The 23,796-nt window shown below is 43.3% G+C and overlaps 1 protein-coding gene across 2 annotated transcripts in view; it reads right to left on the bottom strand.

The window, feature by feature from the left end:
* The window catches only part of DOCK5 (dedicator of cytokinesis 5), a 235,806-nt gene that overhangs the window by 154,505 nt on the left and 57,505 nt on the right, over positions 1-23,796 (bottom strand). For both annotated transcript variants that reach the window (XM_050801968.1, XM_050801967.1), the window contains exon 2: positions 23,003-23,086. In XM_050801968.1, coding sequence (XP_050657925.1) covers positions 23,003-23,086 — 84 coding nt within the window. The remainder of the gene's footprint in view (positions 1-23,002; positions 23,087-23,796) is intronic.

Below are 23,796 nucleotides of genomic sequence, written 5' to 3' on the forward strand. Positions count from 1 at the left end.
TCTTAAGTTATTCCACTATTAAAATAAAGGGAGTGGTGAGGGCATAATGAGTCCAGAGGGCTACTCTTGTCTACATTTAGGGGAAGTAACAGTTGCAAAAGGCAAGTTCATGGCAACCATAGCGAACATCAACTTATTCTAGGCTGAGGGTTGCTCTTTCAGGAGGCTCACAAGTCATTTCTGCTTTCTTGGGATTGCTCTAATCCAGAATAAAAATCTGTCCTCTCCAATTGAAAATAACAGAGAGTTGCTAATTCCACTGTCAAAATTATTTACTTTATATCTGGCTTCTCAAGTAATCTCCATGAGGCAGGACTCTCATCTGCTCCATTTCACTTCACCGATCCAAATGTCTCTCTGGCTGCTGCATACTTTCTGTCCAACAGATCCCTTACCTGATTCTTCTCCTCATTACATGCAGTCATTCTACAAATCTTCATTAAGCACTAATCAAGAACCAGGATGTAGTGGAAAGCAAGAGTTCACATGAAGATTATTACACTCTAATGTTAAAAATATACACAAGTAGGATGAGCTGAGATAACGACAGTGCCAAGAGGAAGAAATGCTCAAGGAAAGTAACATGGCAGAGAATGGTTGGTAACATGGCACATTTATTTTAAATATGGTGACTGAGGACAGATTACTCTAAGAAGCTAAAAGGAATGAGCCATTAACAGATCTGGGCAAAAAAACTTCCAGACAGAAACAAATCAAGTGAGGAAGCTGTGAGGCAAGAGTAAGCCCGAAGTTCAAAGACAGAAGAAAAATGGCATGGCCTGAGTTCAGCGCAAGAGACTGAGATGGGGAGAGGCAGTAAGAAGGTAGTTAGAGGAGGCCTAGTTCTCAACCCTGGACACCAATGAGATCCACCAGGAACTTTTACAAATACTGATGCCTGGGCCACACCACCAAATACTCTGATTTAACTGGACTGGGGTGAGGCCCAGACTTAATGCTTCTAAAAAGGTCCCCCGGTGATGCTAATGTGTAGCCAAGATTAATTACCAGACATAGGTATTATATGCCATGGAGAAATTCAAGTTTTATTCTAAGTACAGCAGGAAGCATTGGAGGGTTTCAAACGTCATCATGCCTTATGTTTCTTTCTTTTTTTTTTTTTTTTTTTTTTTTTTTGAGACAGTCCTGCTCTGTCGCCCAGGCTGGAGTGCAGTGGTGCAATCTTGGCTCACTGCAACCTCCTCCTCCCAGCTTCAAGCAATTCTCACACTTCATCCTCCCCAGTAGCTGGGATTACAGAGCTGTGCCGCCATGCCCAGCTAATTTCTTGTATTTTAAGTAGAGACAGGGTTCCACCATGTTGGCCAGACTGGTCTTAAACTCCTGACCTCCATTGATCCACCTGCCTCGGCCTCCCAAAGTGCTGGGATTACAGGCGTGAGCCACTGTGCCTGGCTGCCTTAGGCTTTTAAAAGAGCATCCTTGCTGCTATATGGGAATGGATTGTGGGATGTGAGGTGTAGTAGAAAGAGGAACACCAAAGGGGAGTGGTGGGTGCAGCGGAGAGGAGGAGAGATGAAAAAAAAAGCAGGATACATATATTTGTGAGGTTTTTTTTTGTTTGTTTTTTTCTTGTGGCAGGATCTCGCTCTGTCACCCAGACTGGAGTGCAGTGGCGCAATCACGGCTCACTGCAACCTTCGCCACCCTGGCTCAATGGATTCCACCTCATCACCCACCCCCGACCCCTGGTAGCTGGGACTACAGGCGCATGCCACCACGCCCGGCTGTTTTTTATAGAGAGGGCATCTCCCCATGTTGCCAGGCTGGTCTCGGACTCCTGGACTCAAGCGGTTCGCCTGCCTAGACCTCCCAAAGTGCTAGGATTATAGGGGTGAGCCACCACACCCAGGCACATGATATATATGAATCAACAGGCGTTGCTCATGACTTTGCTGCGGGTGGCCATGAATGGGGGAGTAAAGGCAAATTCTCAAAGGTATTTGTATCTTGGGCTTAAGCAAATAGGAGGACGGTAGTCTTTGGTATACGAAGATTGAAGAAAGGAAAAACTTGCGGAATAGGGATCAGGACAGAATCAGGAGATGGATCCTGGCCCTTCTGCTCTCCCTCCTGGGCAGCTGAGTCCTGAGCCATGGGGAGGAGCAGAGTGACTTGGGCATTTGCCATGGGGGAGGGCTGCACATCCGCAGAGGGGTCCAGACTGGCTTGGCATGTCAGAGCCCCGGGGGAACGAGCTGGGCATCCATGGAAGGGAGCAAACGGGGTGTCAGAGCCTAAGTGAGGCGAGGGGGTATCCACACACAGGACTCGGGGGTGGTGCACTGGCCTTGGATATCAGAGCAAAAACGGGGTGAGGGGGGTGTTCCCATGGGAGACAGCATGCTAATGAGGATGAGTGATCAGTTACATACAAGGAAACTGATCAAATAGCTAAATCTATTAAAAATATGGGAAGCTAGGTTTCTTACTATTATAGAATGGAGCTATAAGCCCCAGAAGGGAAAAATTTCGAATGACCCCTGTGCTGCCGGATTGGGATTGAAGGCATCCATGTGAATTCATGACTTTTTATACACGTGGATCAGTCAAAATGAACAGGTATTAATCTGCAATTACACAAATGCATACTACCCCTAGTTGAATTACCTAGTTAGTTCCTACTTTTCTATCCCCAGGACAGATGATAAAGGGAGCTCTCAGAAAAAGAGCTATGTCACTAGGAAAGTGCAACCAGTCCCAAACTAGGGAGGAGGACAGACGGTCCCATGAGGAACGAATCCAAGAAAAAAAAGGAACTGAGAAATGATCTTATCTGCCTGAACATATTAAAAGGCAGGCAACAATTCTGTCAGCAACCTTGAGTATGAAATAGAGGTACATTCACAGAGAATGAAGAAAAAAAGGAATTAGCTCTAGACAAACATATTATTCAAGAAAGGAAATGTAATCAAGGTAAATCCCACAGCCTCTGCTGCTTACACCACATAGCTATGATAACCCAAATCCTAAGTGTTTAAAGAAAAAAACTCAGGAGGCAGAGGCAGGAGAATCGCTTGAACCTGGAGGTAGGGGTTGCAGTGAGCTGAGATCATGCCGCTGCACTCCAGCCTGGGAGATAGAGTGAGACTCGGTCTCAAAAAAAAAAAAAAAAATTATATCTATATTTGCTTTTCTAAGAGGGATTAATAGGTATCTGTATGGTGGGGTATACAGAAGAGTGAAATCCTTATCTTCCACAGTAAGAAATGAATTTAGAAATGAAGAGACTTATGCCACAAAACTGGCTGAAAGAGTTGAAAGACTTCTGAAAAAGCTGAAACTCCTCAGAATTTGAGAGGAGTTAAAAAGGGTCTCCTGTTTTTCATTATAAACCTTGTAGAAATGGTTATGATGTTTAAATTTATAAACATATATGACTGATAAAATTTAAAAAATATACAGCTGATAAATCCTGGTAGGCCAGAACTAGGCAAAGGCAAAATTATAGGGATAGAAAACGGATGAGTAGTTGCCAAGTACTCAGGGTGGCATGGGGATGACTGAAAAGGGACACGGGAGAACTTCGGGTCTGACAGAATGGCTTTGTAGCTTGACCATGGTTGTGTTTCATGATTGCATGCATTTGTCAAAACCTGCAGAATTTTACACTAAAAAGGGTGAATTTTACTCCATGCAAATTATAACTCTAAAAAAAAGACACAGTGAGATACTATCCACCCACTGGAATGGCTAAAGGTAAAAAGATTGACTGCGCCAATCACTGGTAAGGAGATGGAGCAATTGGAACTCGCTTCCATTGCTGGTGGTTTCTTATAAAGTTAAACTTACACTTATCCTATGACCTGGCCACATCCTCACTCTGATGCTTTATAAGAATGTTTATGAATGCTTTATTTTTAACAGTCAAAAGCTGGAACCCATCGAAATGTACATCAATGGGAGTATCAACAAACAGTGTTATATGTACATACTATATTATTTACTATCATATATAATATGTAATATATATTTGGCAATACACAGGAATAAACTATGGATGTGCAACATCATGGATGAACCTAAAAACCATTACAATAAGTGAAAGAGACCAAACACAAAAGACACATCTAATTCCACTGATATGACATTGACTCACAGGTAAAACTAACTCGCAGTGATCTAAACCAGATTGGCGGCTGTCTACTGAGGATGGGAACCGTGTGGATAAAGACACCAAGGAATTTTCTGGGGTGAGGGAAATGTGTTTTATCTTGATCGGAATGTTTAGGTATACAAGCTGCATTCATTTCATAAAACACACTGAACTGTAAACCTAAGATGAGTGCACTGTGTTGCATATAAATTTTACTGCAATTTTTTTAAATGTAAAAATTGACACTGTCAAGTGAATATTAGTCTATAAAGTAACCACCTCAAAGTAACACAGAATTGCATTGCTGAAATATGATTGAATATTTTTGTTTGGAAATGTCTCTGAAACAAGTTTGAGTCATGTGTGAAAAAGCACAGAACTATTTCTCCATTACTTTACATGGTATTATGTCTTCCCAAAGACATTATTCATCTTAATTACTACTGCATGCTCCAAAATTCATTCTGAATAAGTTTTGCTATTTCCAGAAGTTCAACTGCAGATTGGAGATTCATTTCTCCAGTGAACAATTAGTTACAGATGTTAGGAAAGCAGGGTACTCAATGTCTCCATGTCCTAAATCTTACTTAATAATGGAAAGAAAAAAATATATGTGTAAACACACAAGCATATAAACAAGAAAAGTAATTTCATATAGGGCTGAAAGTTACGAAGGAATAAAAGAGGCTAACCTGGGAAAGGCCAACTCCTGAGAATGAAGCTACTTTAGAAAACATGGTTAGAAAATTCTCTCTGGGCGTGGTGGCTCACATCTATAATTCCAGCACTTTGGGAGGCTGAGGTGGGAGACCAGCCTGGGCAACATAGCCAAAACCCTGACTCTACAAAAAACTAAAAATAAAATAACTAGCCAGGTGAGGTGGCGCACACTCATAGTCCTAGCTACTAGGGAAGCCAAGGTCAGAGGATCCCTTGAGCCCAGAAGTTGGAGGCTGCAGTCAGCTATGATTGCACCACTGCACTCTAGCCTGGGCAACAGAGTGAGATCCTGTCAAGAAAGACAGACAGAAGGACAAAAAGAGAGAGAGAGCGTGAGAGAGAGAGAGAGAAAGGAAGGAAGGAACGAAGGAAGGAAGGAACGAAGCAAGGAAGGAAGGGAGGGAGGGAGGGAGGGAGGGAGGGAGGGAGGCAGGCAAGAAAATTGTCTCTCTCTGAGGATGTGCATTTAGGCTGAGGACTTACATTACTAAAGTGGTCCATTCATTCATTATACATGAAAACACTTATTGAACACCATTGTGCCAGACGTTGTCTTCAAAGAGGAAGGAAACATATCTGTAAACAAATAACTAAATACAAAAGGACTTTTAATGGTAATGCTTGTAGACTCTGGCACACAAAAGAGAAAGTCATAAATATGCTGAAAACTCAGAAGCAATTACTGAGAGGTACTCATGATTTCCCAACAAGGAAAGCATCATTTAGATGCTGGAATTATGGAGTGATTTATAAAATCTCTCCCTACTTTCTGATCACAAGATAAATTAGTTTTATCCCACGTACACACATAAAAGATGAACAAATTATTTTTAACCTCTTAGGAATTAAAGGTAATTATGAAGGAGACAAGGAGCTATGTTTCTATACACCTGCATTGTGTGTGTGTGTGTGTGTTTGCCGGGGGTGGGGGCAAGGGGGGCGGCGGTCCCAGAGAAGGAGCAGGTGCTAAATCCTGTTGTTTTTCCCTTAAGTGTCGCTGGTCTGGTAGGTTGCTGGATAAAACACAGTTAATGGGGCCAAGGTCAAAGGCTCCATCCCCTGTAGGCCAGGTAAACTTGTCAGGTTTCCATGGGCATAGCCTGTCCTCCCATCCCCAGTGAGTTGTCCTTCCAATAAAAGCTGGCTGTCTCTTGGGAAGCCAGTGAGCAGAAACAGCTGGGTGCAAACTCGTCACAGGACAGACAAAGGGCTGGGTCTAAAATCCTTCCTTACAGACAGATAGTGGCTGCACCTCTGCCTGTGAGCAGCACACTCACCGCCTTCCCGAGCCTCAGGTCTCACAGTGTCCACACCCCACATGCATCTCACTGGGGCTTTTGAAAATAAGTTCAAAGGCAGAAAGTCAAGGGATGCAAAGATGGTAAAAGATGATTCTATTCTTTTATACTTCTTGGTGAGACAAATGAGTTTTCCAGGTTAATTATCTGAGCTCAATTTTGTGGATTTGAGATCGTCAGATATTGGAGGGAACTCAGAAATCACTGAAAAATAACAACCTTACTTAAAGCAAAGGAGGGCAGGTGCGGGGCTCACACCTGTAATCCCAACACTTTGGGAGGCCAAGGCAGGAGGATCGCTTGAAGGCAGGAGGATCGCTTGAAGTCAGGAGTTCAAGACCAGCCTGGGCAACACAGTGAGACCTTTTCTCTTAAAAAAAAAAAAAAAATTTTTAAATCAGCCAGGCATGGTGGTGCATGCCTGTAGTCCCAACTACTCAGCAGGCTGAGGCAGGAGGATCACTTGAGCTCAAGAGGTTGAGGCTGCAATAAGCCATGATGGTGCCACTGTGTTCCAGCCTAGGCAATAGGGCAAGACTGCCTCTTAAAAAATAAAATAAAAAGTAAATAATTAAATTAAATAAAGAAAACATAGTTAAGGAACTGAAAAGGCTTGTCCCATATCTCCCAGGCACTTACCACCTAAGCTGGGGATACAAACACAGGCCTCCTACCTGCCAGCTCATTGCTTTCCCTTATACCAAGCTGGCCCATGGCCCTGCTGGGGCACAGTAGACAGGACACTTTCTCAATGCACCGCCACTCAGGTCAGGTGGGCTTCGCCATGGAATTCTATCAGTATAAAACACACATGCATAGGCACACCATCTAAGTGAAAAAGCAGGAGATAAGGCTTCTGACTTTATTTATTCATTCATGCATTCATTCATTTATTCATTCTTTGAGGCAGAGTCTTGCTCTGCTGCCCACACTGGAGTACAGTGGCACAATTTCGGCTCACTGCAACCTCCGCTCCCCAGGCTCAAGCAATTCTCCTGCCTCAGCATCCCAAGTAGCCGGGATTACAGGCATGCACCACCATGCCCAGCTAGTTTTTGTATTTTTAGTAGAGACAGGATTTCACCATATTGGCCAGGCTGGTCTTGAACTCTTGACCTCAAGTGATCCACTCACCTCAGCCTCCCAAAGTACTGGGATTACAGGCATGAGCCATCGTGTCTAGTCTATTTAACTTTTTAAATGATCAAAACAAAGAACTGTCCTTCGTAGCGCCTGGCATGCAGCAGGCACTGAGTAAACATCTGATGAATATAACAATGAGAAAGGCGGGTGTTCTTGAGCCACTGGCTAGGTATAGAATAGACTGCTGTAAGGAATCTGAAATGAAACCTGCACCCACAAGACACACTTGGGCAGCAGGGTCTGAGTGACCCTTCTTTGTTCTCCTGGGATCCCATGCCCAGTGGGTAGAGACAGGCAGGGTTAAAGCACCCTGCCCATGAGGCCAGAATGTCCAGAATAGAAGAGCCACTGCTTCTTTATAAAGAGAACTTGTCTGACACCAAAAGGCCTGGTTCTCCATCCTAACTCCACAACAACCAGCTCCGGGGAACTCCATTTTTTCCATTGTCAATTTTAAGTTCTTATGGTTTCAATCTCTTAAGTTTCCTTCCACAAAAACATTACAATATTTTTAATCTTGTTACCCCATAATATCTGTAGCAAAGAATACCAAGAAAGTTTCTTCTGGTTGCCTATAATAGAGGGTGATGGCAGAGATTTCTATTTGCAACCAACAAATACCTTCTGAGACAAGCAGAGAGACCTGGTCCAGGCAGCGAGGGGCGAGGAGGAGGACCAAATCAAGGTCAGCAAAATAGAGAGATGATATATCCAAATTTCCACTGCAAAACAAGGAAACCTCCCTCTGTGCTTTCACAGAGCCCTGGAAGCTCAGTGAGAGGAAGGAAATGACACTTCCTGTATGCTGGACATCATCCACTTGTTGGCCAATTCCCTTTATATTTTCTGGACGTGGCTTTTCTTTGTTTCCTTTTTAAAGCAAAGTAATCTCACCAGCGGTTAGTCCCTCTTGCTAAAAGTCTGACTTTCCTCTTCTGTGATGCATTTTTCTAACTTATCCAACCAGTTAAGAAAGCTGAGATGATAGGAGGTAGCATGTGGTTTGATCAGGAGGAACCATGAATTTGCTGCAACTCACTCTTACATTGCTTTTGTTATCATCAGCATGAGTTTGAAAGATGAACAAGAGAGAGATACAATTAACCAACCAAGATGAGGTCCACGTTTTATAAAGAGTGATGCTAGAGGCGATGGGACCTCGAGGAGTTTGACAGTATAACCCCAATCCCTGATCCCTCTCCAGGACAGTGAGGAGAGCGCTGGGTAAAAGTGGCAGGTTTGTGTGCTAAGAGCCGCGGAGGGGAGCTAAGTTCAGGAAGAGCTCACTGCAATACAGACACATTTGGGATGCGGCTGAACTTTTCAGGTGGCTGTTTCAAAAGCAAAACAACCGTATCCCCTTTGGAAAACTTTATGCCATGTCCAAAGTGTAAACGTCATTTGCGGAAGGGCTGCATGTTGTGGAAAGAACAATATACTAGGATTACACAGGACCCCGGTGGGAATCACAGCTCTGCCATTTAATAGCTGTGTGGATTTCTTCAAGTTTCTTAACCTAAATCTCCACATTGATTAAAAGAGCATCAATAACTCTGGTCTCCCAGGATTGTAAGAACTGAGAGGCAGTACATGGAAGGCCTTAGCTTGATGTCTGGCATAGACGGGGATGTAAAATGTCAGACACGGAAGGCACCCAATGGCACAGTTCAGAGATCATCTGCAGTGCTTAGGGCTGTCTTCTGGTTCCCGTGCTGCTGACTGTGGGGGGCTCTATTTGGAGTTCTTTTTTACTTACTTTTTGAAGAATGTGTTTGTGCTCCTCAAAAAGAGCAGAACCTCTCTCAACTACTAAGATTACCGCCAACAACCAAAGCTGAGACACACAAAACAGCTAGGATACCATGCTAGGGGTATCCAGACTGTAGTACCTGATATGAAGACATAATTTTATTTTCCAACATGACTTCCCTACTCCAAGAAAATGGTAGAAAAGATGACTTTAAAAGAAAGAGGACCCCCCCCAAAAAAAAGCCAAGAAGAAACAATTTGAGTGATAGGAAAACCCTAAGACTGTGGCTAGAATCATCGAGAAACATGGCACTGAGTAGCCAGGGCCTTGGCAGAGACCAAATGGGGCCGAACTCAAAAGTTACCAAAATTGGTTATCTAAGGCCTGATTAAACACTTAGTGTCAGCAATGAAAGTGACACTAAGAAAAAAAAATTTCACCCTTTGTATCTTTCCATTCTAATTATAACAGATTCTTTTTTTGTTTGTTTGTTTGTTTGTTTTTGAGATGGAGATTCGCTCTGTGGACCAGGCTGTGGAGCAGTGGTGCGATATTGGCTCACTGCAACCTCTGCCTCCCGGGTTCAAGTGATTCTCTTGCCTCAGTCTCCCGAGTAGCTAGGATTACAGGCACATGTCACCACGCCTAGCTAATTTTTGTATTTTTAGTAGAGAGGATTTTTCGCCATGTTGGTCAGACTGGTCTTGAACTCCTAACCTCAAGTGATCCACTCGCCTCAGCCTCCCAAAGTGTTGGGATTACAGGCTTGAGCCATTGCGCCCAGCCTGTAACAGATTCTTAAACTGGCACTGGTGAAAACTAAACAAGTATTCAAGGTTAGTAACGCAATACTCATTGTTCCTGCCATTTAGAAGATTAACCAAATTGCTAGATGCAGTTGTTTAAAATCCTATATTCCTACACCAAAATTAAACACACACATACATATTTAATACTCTTGGTTGCCTGACAAACATTAGGAACAGATACACAGAATATAATTGTAAGACTAAGAATCTTTCTGTAACAAGAAACCTTCCTGTGTTGCCTTGTCCATTCTTGCTTGTAGCCTGAATTATACACGGAGATGAGGCAAGGAAGAGAAGTGAAGTTTTCATGGGTTTCTAAGACCCCTCAATAAAACACAAGTTTTTCAGGCAGTCTGTTTCCTGCTATTATGACCATTTCTGTTGAATCATTCAGCTCCATGGGTGAAACAGAATGGGTGTACTGAAGCACAGAGTTAGTATTTATGACACAAAAGTCTCCTTATATGCTTAAAATTTTTTAATAGCCTTTAATTTTAGGTCCACAGGAAAACTGAGCAGAAGGTACAGAAAGTTATCATATACCTCTTGTATCCTGACAAGACATCCCTGCCATCAACATACCCCACCGAGTGGTACATTTGTTGCAATCGAACCTACACTGACACATTATTATCACCCAAAGTCCACAGGTTACATTGGGGTCCACTGTTGGTGTTGTACATTCTGTGGGTATGGACAAATGTATAATGACATGATTCCACCATTACAGTATCATACAGAGTAGATTTACTGCCCTAAAAATTCTCTGTGCTCTACCTGTTCATCCCTCCTTCCCTCTTAACCCCTGGAAACCACAAATCTTTTTACCATCTCCATAGTTTTTCCTTATCCAGAATGTCATATAGTTGGAGTCATATGGATTGACTCTTTTTACTTAGTAACATGTATATCTATGTCTTTTCATGGCTTGACAACTCATTTCTTTTTAGTGCTGAATAATATTCCATTGTCTGGATGCACCGCTTTGTTTATCCATTCACCTACTGAAGGAAATCTTGTTTACTCCCACATTTTGGCAATTATGAAAAAGCTGCTGCAAACATCTATGTGCATGCTTTTGCATGGGTATAAGTTTTCAACTCCTTTGGGTAAATACTAAGGACAGAAAACGCTGCATCGTGTGATAAGAGTGTGTTTAGCTTTCTAAGACGCTAACAAACTGTCTCCCAAAGTGGCTGTACCATTTTACATTTCCATCAGCAATGAATGAGAGTTCCTGTTGCTCCACATCCTTGTCAGCATCTGGTGCTATCAGTGTTCTGGAGTTTGGCCGTTTTAATAGGTGCACAGTAGTATCTCATTGCTTTAATTTTCAATTCGCTAATGATATATGATGCTGAATATCTTTTCACACACTTACATGTCATGTGGATATATATCTTCCTTGGTGAGGTTTCTCTGAAGGTCGTTGCCCATGTTTTAAGTGGGTTGTATTGTTGGGTTTTAAAGCTCTTTACATGTTTTAGATAATAGTCCTTTATCAAATGTCTTTTTTTTTTTTTTTTTTTTTTTTTTTTTTTTTTTTTTTTTTTGAGACGGAGTCTCGCTTTGTTGCCAGGCTGGAATGCAGTGGCGCGATCTCGGCTCACTGCAACCTTCGCCTCCTGGGTTCAAGCAATTCTCCTGCCTCAGCCTCCTGAGTAGCTGGGACTATAGGCGCCTGCCACCAAGCCTGGATAAGTTTTGGTATTTTTAGTAGATATGGGGTTTCACCATGCTGGCCAGGATGGTCTCTATCTCTTGACCTCATGATCCACCCACCTCGGCCTCCCAAAGTGCTGGGATTACAGGCGTGAGCCACTGTGCCCGGCCTCAAATTTCTCTTTTACAAAGATTTTCTCCGAAACTGTGGCTTAACTTCTCATTCTCTTGACATTATCTTTTGCAGAGCAGAAGTTTTAAATTTTAATAAAGTCCAGTTTATCACTTATTTCTTTCATATAACTGTGTCTTCAGTGTTATATCTAAAAGTTACCCCCATATCCAAAGTCACTTATATTTCTCCATGTTATTATATTCTAAGAGTTTTATACCTTTATATTTTACATTTAGGTCTAGAATACATTTTCACTTATTTTTTGTCAAGGGTGAAAGGTCTGTGTCTAAATTCTTATTTCAGCGTGTGGTTGTCAGGTTGTTCCAGCATGATTTGTTAAAAAGACTATCTTTTCTCTATTGTATTGCCTTTGTTCCTTTGTCAAAGGTCAGCTGACTATATTTGTGTGGGTCTATTTGTGAGCTCTCTATTCTGTTCAGAGATCTGTTTGTCTAGTGTTCTGCCAAAACCACAGTCTTGATTACTACAGCTTTATAGTAAGTTGTGAAATCAGGTAGTGTCAGTCCTGTTAGTCCTCCAACTTTGTTCTTCAACTTCATGTTGGTTGTTCTGAGTCCTTTGCCTTTCCACATAACTTTAGACTCCATCTGTCAATACCAACAAAATAACTGTCTGAGATTTTAATTGGGATTGCATTGAATCTATAAATCAACTTCAGAAGAACTGACACTTTGACATTGAGTCTCCCTACCCATGAACATGGAACAGCTTCCATTTATTTAGTATTCTGAATTCTTTCATCAATATATGCTTTTAAAGATATGACTCTTATATTACTATGGACAAAGCAGAGGCATATATTTAACATTTTTTTCCAGATATAAGCAAGGGGAGAAATATCTTATGATCATTTGCCCTCAATCAATTTTAAACCTTCCTCTAAGGCTTTCTCCTTACAGTAATCCTTAACTGAGGCTTAGCCAGCCCAACAGTGATGTTATGTGGAGATAACCTAACACATTTTTTAAAAAATAAAGGTTATGCACCAAATAATGTGAATGGTCCAGCAATCGGGGTGTGAAGTCAGTTGTGAGCGGGTATGTGTGTGCATGGGATGGAAGGACTCTGCTCCCATTTCAACCCCTTGATCCAACCAAGATCTGTTGCAGTCCAAAATCTATGCAATGCTAAAAGCTCCTGGGAACATTCCTCCAGAGTACTCCCAAAAGCATCTTTGCTTTCACTCTGTTTGCCTCCTTAGGTGCATGGGAGCTGCCCAAATAGGTAATTCCAAGTACTTAGTCATGACAGAATAACTGAATGAAGATACCACTCAGGAAACAGTTCTGAACTCTACAGTAGAAAATTCCATATATGCCTATACCTGAATCATGCATATTTTTAAAGATGGAATTTTAGGGTTGGACATGGTGGTTCATGCCTGCAATCCCAGCACTCTGGGAGGCCAAGGTGGGCAGATCACATGAGGCCAGGAGTTTGAGGCCAGCCTAGCCAATATGACAAAACCACGTCTCTACTAAAAATTAGCTGGGTGTGGTGACGTGTGCCTGTAATCCCAGCTACTCAGGTGGCTGAGGCATGAAAATCACTTGAACCCAGGAGGCAGAGGTTGTAGTGAGCAAGATTGCATCACTGCACTCCAGCCTGGGAGACAGAGTGACACTCTGTCTCAATAAAATAAATAAAGATGGAATTTTAGAAGCGTATTGAAACATACCTGAAAAGGAAAAATAGGAGAAGGCATTCCCTTTTTTTAAAGATTAAGTCTGGATAAGACTTTTCACTGACACTCCTTTTAATTAATTTCTCTGGTAAACACCCTCCTGCTGCCACACACATCTTTTGAAAAACACATCTCAGGAACATATGTCACCAGCAGTAGTAGCTAACAAGCTATACTTAAGGTAAAGGTCAAACAGATGTGGGAAGTGACCAAGCACACTCAACAAAATGCCACATGGCCTTATCTGCTTTCCAGGCTAATGCCAAAATGTTTGTACGCAGTGTCATAAAATCTAAGCTGTTAGGCTCACTGCCATTTACGTATGTGAAAGGCAGTGTATCTGTACCTAGATCATGGCGACTGTATAGATTTTGAATTACAATAAACTTTCAATTATTTTAATTAGTGGGTAACAAAAGTAAATGAAAGTCACAAATACCTTGGATGCCCCTATTGAAGCTTATATCCAGTAAACTTTTACACGTTCTATTAAGAATTGATTTTTAACAGCAATTTTGAATCTTCTGTCTCTCTCTTCACTTCTAACCACTGTGCATGGATGACCAAGTAGAGAAAGACCAAGTAGAAAGGAGGAACAATAAAGAGATTTCAGTGTTACAAAATTAATTGTCATAGAGCATAGCAGAATATGACAGACATTCTCAAAATGTTAGATACCATACTGTCTCATAATCCAATGCAGGGTTCCTACTACCACATCTCTAAAGGATGATTATTAAGCCTCTGCTTGAAAAAATCTTTTAAAAGCACTCTTTTTTTTTTTTTTTGAGGTAAGAGTCTTGCTGTGTCGCCCAGGTTGGAGTGCAATGGCATGATCTCAGCTCACTGCAACCTCTGCCCTCCGGGTTCAAGAAATTCTTGTGCCTCAGTCTCCTAAGTAGCTGGGATTACAGGTGTACATCACCACGCCCGGCTAATTTTTTTATCTTTTTCTTTTTTTTGCTATCCCTCCCCACTTCCCCCACCCCATGACAGGCCCCGGTGTGTGATGTTCCCCACCCTGTGTCTAAGTGTTCTCATTGTTCAATTCCCACCTATGAGTGAGAACATGCGGTGTTTGGTTTTCTATCCTTGCGATAGTTTCCTCAAAATGATGGTTTCTAACTTCATCCATGTACCTACAAAAGACATGAACTCATCCTTTTTTATGGCTGCACAGTATTCCACGGTGTATATGTGCCACACTTTCTTAATCCAGTCTATCATTGATGGGCAGTTGGGTTGGTTCCAAGTCTTTCCTATTGTGAATAGTGCTGCAATAAACATACATGTGCATGTGTCTTTATAGTAGCATGATTTATAATTCTTTGGGTATATACCCAAAAATGGGATTGCTAGATCAAACGGTATTTCTGGTTCTAGATCCTTGAGGAATTGCCACACTGTCTTCCACAATGGTTGAGCTAGTTTTCAGTCCCACCAACAGTGTAAAAGTGTTCCTATTTCTCCACATCCTCTCCAGCAACTGTTGTTTCCTGATTTTTTAATGATCGCCATTCTAACTGGTATGAGATGGTATCTCATTGTGGTTTTGATTTGCATTTCTCTGATGGCCAGTGATGATGAGCATTTATTAGAGACAGGGTTCCGCCAAGTTGGCCAGACTGGTCTGAAACTCCTGGCCTCATGTGATCTGCCCGCCTCAGCCTCCTAAAGTACTGGGATTGCAGGCATGAGCCACCGCGCCTGGCCCACTCTCTTCTTTTTTATATCTCTGTTAGAAAGTTTTAGCAAACATGCAGACAAAATTCATTGACATGTTACTAACCTGTCATAACTCTGCCCGCTGTCCCTCCTCACAAAGGTCTGCTTTACAAAGATGAGATTTAAAACACATACAGCTCAAGTCTTAATCCATTTTTACTCCTTTTCATACTAGAGGGGAGTAGATTTTTGATTAGAATTCATTCAAAAACTGGCCTCCTTCTATACAGAAGAAATAACATGGGTATTCTGGGGAACTCCTGTACATATACAAACACTTATTTTTGTTTCTTAACTTTTCAGGCTTGCCTATTTCCTCTGGTTCCAGTCCAAGCACTTGTGCTATCCTTTGAGTCTTTACAAATTGCCCTGAAATAATATAAAACTGTGTGCTGTGCCTGCCTCCGTACAGCTCAGCTCACCTTTGAGACATCCCATTGTGTTTGTTCCAACAGCAGTCAATTGTGTTGTATTTACCCCAGAAATCACTGCTAACACCAGCACACCAGCCACCCTTTCTCATGAGCTTGTGAGTGGTTTATGGAGCAGAAGAAGAGTTAATCGATGGATATGAATTAAACCCAGGAAACCAGCACTAGAGGAACCTCAGACCCCAGGCCTAAAACCACTTGTGACTGGAGCAAGGTTAATCACAGGAGAGGGGAGCTCCATGGTAACAGGATGCTGAAACCTGACACGTACAAGGTACTACGCACTTTTCAAAGCACTTACATTTGATCACTTTCTATTCAAAAAGTGACTCCAATTTAGATGAAATGTCCTTGTCACAAAGACAGCTGCAATGTCTTGCCCAGGGACAGTCAACCTAGACAAGGACGAAAGCATCTAACCTACAGTAGTCTTCCTTCTCCCTCTCCATCGCTGCCCTCCACCTCTGGCCTCTGCAGTATTGCCCTCTTCTCCCCATAGCATTTGTAAGCACATGTCTGAATTGTTTTGTTTCCTTACTTTGTTTGCTTGTTTTTGCCTATCCCTCCAATGTAAACCCTACGAGAGCAGGAACTTGCATTTTGTCACTCAAGAGACCACAGAGTACCCAGAACATCTCTCATGCTCAATACATGTACTTGTCACATACTTGGTGCTCAGCAAATAATGTTGAATGAATAAATGACCTCATGGCCGGGCATCTCCAGAAGTCAGTGCACTTTCTGCCATGGATCTGGGGTGGAAAGGAATGTTCACAGTAATAAACAGCTACCTTGCTGCCAAATACATTCCACAGTAAAAGAAGCAAAGACACAGAAATGACTGTGGGCAGGCCAGTGCCAAAGATGAAGAAAGGCAAGAACGCTTGCTTCAGTCCTTAAGGAACTCTGTTTCCTGATAAAGTATCTGAAGACAAATAATTCCTGGAGACCTGTAATGGATGAGTGGTAGATAGCTTCTCAGTCAGTTCTGCTTCTTTCCTTCATTTAGTAACAAAAGAAGTTCAGGGGCAAGGACAGAGAGTCAAATGAGTGAGAAAAGATAATGGACAGAAGCTCGCTCATCTGGACTCTGGTCACTTGTTTTGGAGCCAAAGCTCAATCAGTCTGATAGTTCCTCAAAAGATTAAACATTGAGTTACCCTATGACCCAGCAATTCCACTCCTAGGTACCTACCCAAGACAGATGAAAACATATGTCCACATAAAAACTTGCATGCAAATGTTCGCAGCAGCATTATTCACAGTAGCTGAAACATCTAAACAACCCAAATGTCCATCAACTGATGAATGAATAAAATATAATGTACCTACACAATACGTTATTACTCAGCAATGAAAAGAGATAAAGTTGGGCCAGGTACAGTGGCTCATGCCTGTAATCCCAACACTTTGGGACACTTGGCCCTTGGGAGGCCAAGGCAGGAGAACCGCCTGAGCCCAGGATTTCGAGACCAACCTCAGCACAGAGTGAGACCCTGTCTCTACAAAGAATAAAAATTTAGCTGGGTATAGCGGTGTGCACCTGTAGTCCCGGCTACCTGGGAGGCTGGAGTAGGAGGATTCCTTGAGACCAGGAGGTCAAGGCTACAGTGAGCTGTGATCATGCCACTGCACTCCAGTCTGAGCAACAGAGCAAGACCCTGTCTCTTTAAAAAAAAAAAAAAAAAAAGAGAGAGCGAGCGAGAAAGAAGACGTCCTGATGCTAAATGAAGGCAGCCAGTCACAAAAGACCACATATTGTGTGATTCCACTTATATGAAATGAATTTGAAGCTGCCTAGAGCCAGGGGAGGCATGACTACCAGTGGGTACAGAGCTTCTTTACGGGATGATGAAAGTGTTCTGAAAGTAAATAGTGATATTTGCCCAACCCTCTGCACAGTGAACTTAGTAAATATCCATCGAATTGTATACTTTAAATAAGTAAATTGAGTGGTATTTGAATTACATTTCAAGAAAACTGTCGTTTAAAAACAAACGAAAAAACACACAAGGCCAGGCACGATGGCTCACGCCTGTAATCCCTACACTCTGGGAGGCTAAGGTGGAAGGATCCCTAAAGGCCAGGAGTTCCAGACCAGCTGGAGCAACACAGCAAGGCTTCATAAAAACATTAGCTGGGCATGGTGGCACGTACCAGTAGTCTCAGCTACTCAAGAGGCTAAAGCAGGAGCATCCCTTGAGCCCAAGAGTTCAAGGCTACAGTGAGCTATTATTATGCCACTGCATTCCAGCCTGGGGGACAGCAAGACCCTGTCTCTAAAAAAAAGATAAATAGATAAAATAAAAACAAAAACTTCAGCAATGACTAAATCCTCCTATAATTGCAGAGGACCGAAAAACATTAGCATCCCCTGTATTTCCCTCACAGAGAAGGAACAGCACCTCTGCCTTGTAATATTCAGGGTTTTGTGGAGGTGACCCCTGACCCCCTTACTCTCTACACCAGTCTGCCTTGGTCTCCTATTTTATCTTCATCATTTAATAGATAGTTGCTGAGCATCCGCCGTATACCAGGAGCTAGGGAGGCACAGGCTCTGCAGATGAAGGAGGAGCAAGCTTTGCCTTCAATGAGCCAATACTTTCTGAAATTTTTCATCCAACCACACAGCAGGAAAGAGAAAAAGGAGAATCAAAAATAGTATTCTGTCCTGGGCGGTGGGCAGAAAAAAATTTTCATGTCTGGGTGGATTCATGTCCACGCTGGAAAAACACACACAGATCTGGTATGCAGACATCTGGAGGGCAGGGTGGGGCAGGGTGCAGAGGGAGCGCCCCAAAGTCAGCTCCGACAGGAAGCTGGCAGACACAAATCCCAGGGCCACAATACAGTGCCAGTGTCACCCTTCAGTTCTGCCCGGCAGGACTGTTGATGTTTTCATTTTGTTTATTTTTCTAAAGTTAAGAGGGACGAGGAGAGGAGGGGTAGGAGACAAGTGATTACTCAGCATTCCCATCGCATTTCATGTTTGCAAAGTACTCCTGCCCTTGCCTCGAGCTGCCTTAAATAATAAAGGAATTTGAGAATCCAGCCAAGAACTCTAAGTGCTTAGCAGATACAAGGACCTATCACGGGGCATCTGGCAAGGTAGGCACGATTTTAAAAAGTAATCCCAGAAAATAAACATTATTGAAAAACATAATCCAATATAGTAATCTCTCTGGCAAGCTGACCTGCCACTTGGTGGTTAATGGACTTGGTAAGCTCACGATGCAGACTCGAGTGTTCTCAGTCTCCCTCCCCTTCACACCTTAACATGTGCTTACTTTTAAAAAACAGCACTGACGTCCTTTGAGATGAAAAAGTTCTATGGTGATGCAGCAAAAATGTTATGGTAGCAATTAAGAAGAGCAGTTTCTTGCTGGCAGGACTACAGCATCCGGACCATCATAACTGAGGAAATTAACCATTTTTGTGTGACTGTCAAATGGGCCAGCACATCCTACAAGCATATCATAGTGTGAGCTGTAATATACTAGAAGCACTGTGGGTTTTGGACTGTTTGGACTCAAGTGCATGGTATTAGAAATGAATGTAAATGTGTTTATATTTATATTCAGCTAAGCTCAGTGACCCCCTTAGCTTGATCCACACAGATGCTGTCTTGAGGAATGTTCATTGACCAACTGGAGAACTCTCGGTAAAGCATAAACAGTCAGCACGCTTAAAAATACTTTCTTTTTTTCTTTTTGAGACAGGGTCTCACTCTGTTGCCCAGGCTGGAGTGCAGTGGTACAGTCAGCTCACTGCAGCCTCTGCCTCCCAGGGTCAAGCAATCCTCCCACCTTAGCCTTCCAAGTAGCTGAAACCATAGGTGCATGCCACCACGCTTGGCTAATTTTTAAATTTTTTGCAGAAACGGGGTCTCACTATTTTGCCCAGGTTGGTCTTGAACTCCAGGCCTCACGGGATCCTCCCATCTCAGCCTACCAAAGTGCTGCGATTACAGGAGTGAGCCACCACCTTCATCCTTAAAATTACTATTGATATGAACCCTAACAGGACAAAGTGCTTCAATTAACTATTTCTTAGAAATATGCTGAGGTCATATAAAAGTGAAAAAAGAATTTGAAGAAATTCTGGGCCAGGTGCTATGGCTCATGCCTATAATCCCAACACTTTGGAAGGCTGAGGCAGGAGGATCATTTGAGGCCAGGAGTTTGAGATCAGCCTCAGCAACTTGGTGAGACCTCGTTAACTGGGCGCGGTGGCACATGCCTGTAATCCCAGCTACTTGGGAGGCTGAGGCAAGAGGATAGCTTGGGCCCAGGAGCTCAAGGCTGCAGTGAGTTTTGATCACACCACTGTACTCCAGCTAGGGTGACAGAGCAAGGCCCTGTCTCAAAGAAAAAAACCCAAAAAACAAGACATTTCCTACTTAATTTCAGACCAAGTCACCATTCTTCCCTCCCACACTCTGTAGGACAATTAGAAAAGCATGACAAAACAACACACACAAATAAATTCATACACCGCTGCCCCGCCCCCGCCACACACACACACACACACACACACACACACACACGAACTAACATGGCAGTGAAGAATTACCAGGTCAAAATCTGAAAAAGACCAAAACCTAAAAAGACCACCCCAGCATCTGGGCCTGCTTTCCGCTTGGGGCATCCATCTGCCGATTGAAGAAAGAATTCCTGGCCGGGTGCAGTGGCTCAAGCCTGTAATCCCAGCACTTTGGGAGGCCGAGACGGGCGGATCACGAGGTCAGGAGATCAAGACCATCCTGGCTAACATGGTGAAACCCCGTCTCTACTAAAAAATACAAAATATTGGCCGGTGAGGTGGCGGGCACCTGTAGTCCCAGCTACTCGGGAGGCTGAGGCAGGAGAACGGCCTGAACCCGGGAGGCGGAGCTTGCAGTGAGCCGAGATCGCGCCACTGCACTCCAGCCTGGGCGACAGAGCGAGACTCCGCCTCAAAAAAAAAGAAAGAAAGAATTTCTGACCAGGTGCGGTGGCTCACGCCTATAATCCCAACGCTTTGGGAGGCGGAGGCGGGCGGATCACCTGAGGTCAGGAGCTGGCCAGGAGACCAGCCTGGCCAACATGGGGAAACCCCGTCTCTACTAAAAATACAAAACTTAGCCCTGTGTGGTGGTGGGTGCCTGTAATCCCAGCTACTCAGGAGGCTGAGGTAGGAGAATGACGTGAACTCAGGAGGCGGAGCTTGCAGTGAGCCAAGATTGAACCACTGCACTCCAGCCTGGGGGACAGAGCGGGACTCTGTCTCCAAAACACGTAACAAAACAATACAAAGAAAGAAAGGATTCCTGAGTGGCTGAGAAGCTGAGCAGCATTTTTAACGGCCTTGTGGAGCCAGGAGGACAAAAATTGAAGCCCTGGGACTTGCCAGTGAATTGGCTGCAATTTTACACAACACAGAGTAAGACATATGTTACTACTGATTAAGACAATGGTAAAGGTTTAATAAATAGGAATTAAAAGTTAGAACTGTTTAACACAACAATTCTAAAATAGCAGGCACCTAAAAACAAGTCTCAGAATACATAAAGCAAACAGCTGACATCACCGTAAAGACACACAAACTACAATCATGGTGGAAGAGTTAACACAGTTTTATCAATAACAGAAAAAGCAGAAAAAAAAGTTAGCATACAGCAAACCTGAAAAATGACTCAGAAATTAGAACCTAATTATCATATATAGAACTTTGCCGTCAGGCATGGTTACACCTGTAATCCCAGCACTTGGGGAGGTCAAGATGAGGCTATCACCTGAGCTTGGGAGTTCAAGACCAGCCTGGCCAACATGGTGAAACCCCGCCTCTACTAAAAATACAAAAATTAGCGAGGTGTGATGACGTACACCTGTAATCTCAGCTACTCAGGAAGCTGAGGCATGATAACCGCTTGAACCCCGGAGGCGGAGGTTGCAGTGAGCCGAGATCGTGCCACTGCACTCCAGCCTGGATGACAGAGTGAGACTCTGTCTCAAGAAAAAGAAAAAAAGAACTTTGCACCCAGTGATCCTTAAATATACATTCTTTCCAAGCCCACATAGAAGAGTTAGAAAAACTGAACACACGCTTTTTACCCGCACAATAGGAAAATGTGCATCCATTGAGGCTAGACAAAGTGAATTAACCTGGCCTCCTGACAAAAGAGGTATGAGCTGATAAGATTGGAAGAGCTGTGGTTTCCATAAGCAAAGGATTCTGGAAAAGATAAGGTTACTGCCCTAGAGTCTTGGAGACTTTGAACTGATGCTTGGCTGGGCCTGAGACGGTGAGAATAAGCAGTAGAGAGAGAAAGGGAGGAGTTCACACAGCCCTCTCTGTCTTCTCTCTGCCCCTGGGAGCTACACGATTACACTGAGTTGTGTGGAAGGGAAAAGGATAATGTGAAACCCCAGCCCTCTGCCAAAAACTGAAGGGAGGCAGCAGTAATAGCAGAGTCTTCCATGCAACCAGGCAGATAATTTAGCTGTTTTATGGCCAAATCCTGCTTTCTTTCCTCCTGCCTTCCCATCTCCTCTTTCTCATCCTGTGTCATCCTGTTCCACCCTAGGAACCTGCATGGGGTCCTAGCAGACCATCTCTGCCATTTCACCATCACAGGGGTTTACATGGGGGCTAGACCCGGAAAATGCACAGTCCCTATAAAATCCACCTAACTTCTACCTCATTTGTACCCTAACCTTCTGAGAGAATAACTGGACCGTAAAAGTTGTTCTTGGTTTGCTCCTCAACTTCAGTGGCCTGGCTATGCTTTTGTTGTGCTCTGGAGGTTTGGATTAAAAATGTGGCTATATGGAGGAAGACTTCTTCTAGGATTTAGAGAACCTGAGCTGAAGTTGGAAGCCTGCAGTGGAGTGGGTACAGACATGACCAGTGCTTTGCAGACAAACAGGCAGTCCTAAGTACTACCCCGCAGCCCTCTAACAGGTTAACAGAACCACGGCCCTAGTCTGACCTAGTTGAAGGAAATATACAATCAGGCTTTCTGGACCTGCTGCAGTCCTGACCTAATTTTCTAAAAGAATCTCAGCAACACCAGAAAGACTCTCCCTCATTTCTCCCCCAACCTGGGAACATTTAGTGCTGAATAGAAACAGACCCTTAATCAGCAGTGCTTCCTTTGAGCTACTGCCAGCCCAACGCCCCAAGTGTCTCCTCGCGAGCCAGCTGTGTCGCTGATCCTTCTGTGCCCAAGTAGCCTGGCCACACCAGCGCCCTTCACATATGCATGAGCTTTCACTCTGGTGTCTGTGCAGGTTTGTGCTCATGTATTCAGCTGGCGGTTTTGAAATCACTCTGTTCAAAATTGTGTCACCCAACTACTTCCTGAATTTTTACTAGCACTGTTTCAGGAAGTCAAGCATGTTGATGTTTACTCAAAGTGCCTTTTTAATAAGTAACTCACATTGTTTTTCCCCTGCCCTCGTCTGGCAAAAGGCCAGCCAGACTTACCCTCGTACATCTCCAGGATGTGAACTGTGTCGCCAATCTGCAAGGAGAGCTCCACATCTTGAGAAGCGTTGTAGTTATAGATCGCTGGAAATGAGAAATAAAAAAGGCAAATTAGAATGCATGTCACTTGGCCGGGAGCAGTGGCTCACGCCTATAATCTCAGCATTTTGGGAGGGCGAGGTGGGTGGATCATGAGGTCAGGAGTTCAAGACCAGCCTGGCCAAGATGGTGAAACCCCATCTCTACTAAAAATACAAAAATCAGCTGGGCGTGGTGGCAGACGCCTATAATCCCAGCTACTTGGGAGACTGAGGCAGGAGAAATGCTTGAACCTGGGTAGCAGAGATTGCAGGGAGCCAAGATCATGCCACTGCACTCCAGCCTGGGCGATAAAATGAGACTCCATCTCGAAAAAAAAAAAAAAAAAAAAGAATACACGTCACTAAAGATACATGCAGGGGTTAGTGAACAATTTGGTCAACAAACAACTCTCTATTTAATAATTTCATGTGAATCAACCATTGTAAAGCAGAGAATGGATCCTCATTTCCCCCATCCAACAACTATTGATCAATTGCCTGCTATATATCATGAACTGTGTTAGAGACCAGTGATAGAGCAGCAAATCACATCAACATGGCCCCGTCCCCAAGGAACTTAACAGTCTAGTGGAAGGAAGAAAGACATCAAATATATAATCACAGAAATAACTAGTTAAAGTTGTGATAAGTGTTAGGAAAGAAACAATCAGGTTACAATGAGAATATATTGTGGGATTCTGTTGGTCAGTGCGC

Source organism: Macaca thibetana, chromosome 8 (genome assembly GCF_024542745.1).
Source record: "Macaca thibetana thibetana isolate TM-01 chromosome 8, ASM2454274v1, whole genome shotgun sequence".
NCBI lineage: Eukaryota > Metazoa > Chordata > Mammalia > Primates > Cercopithecidae > Macaca > Macaca thibetana.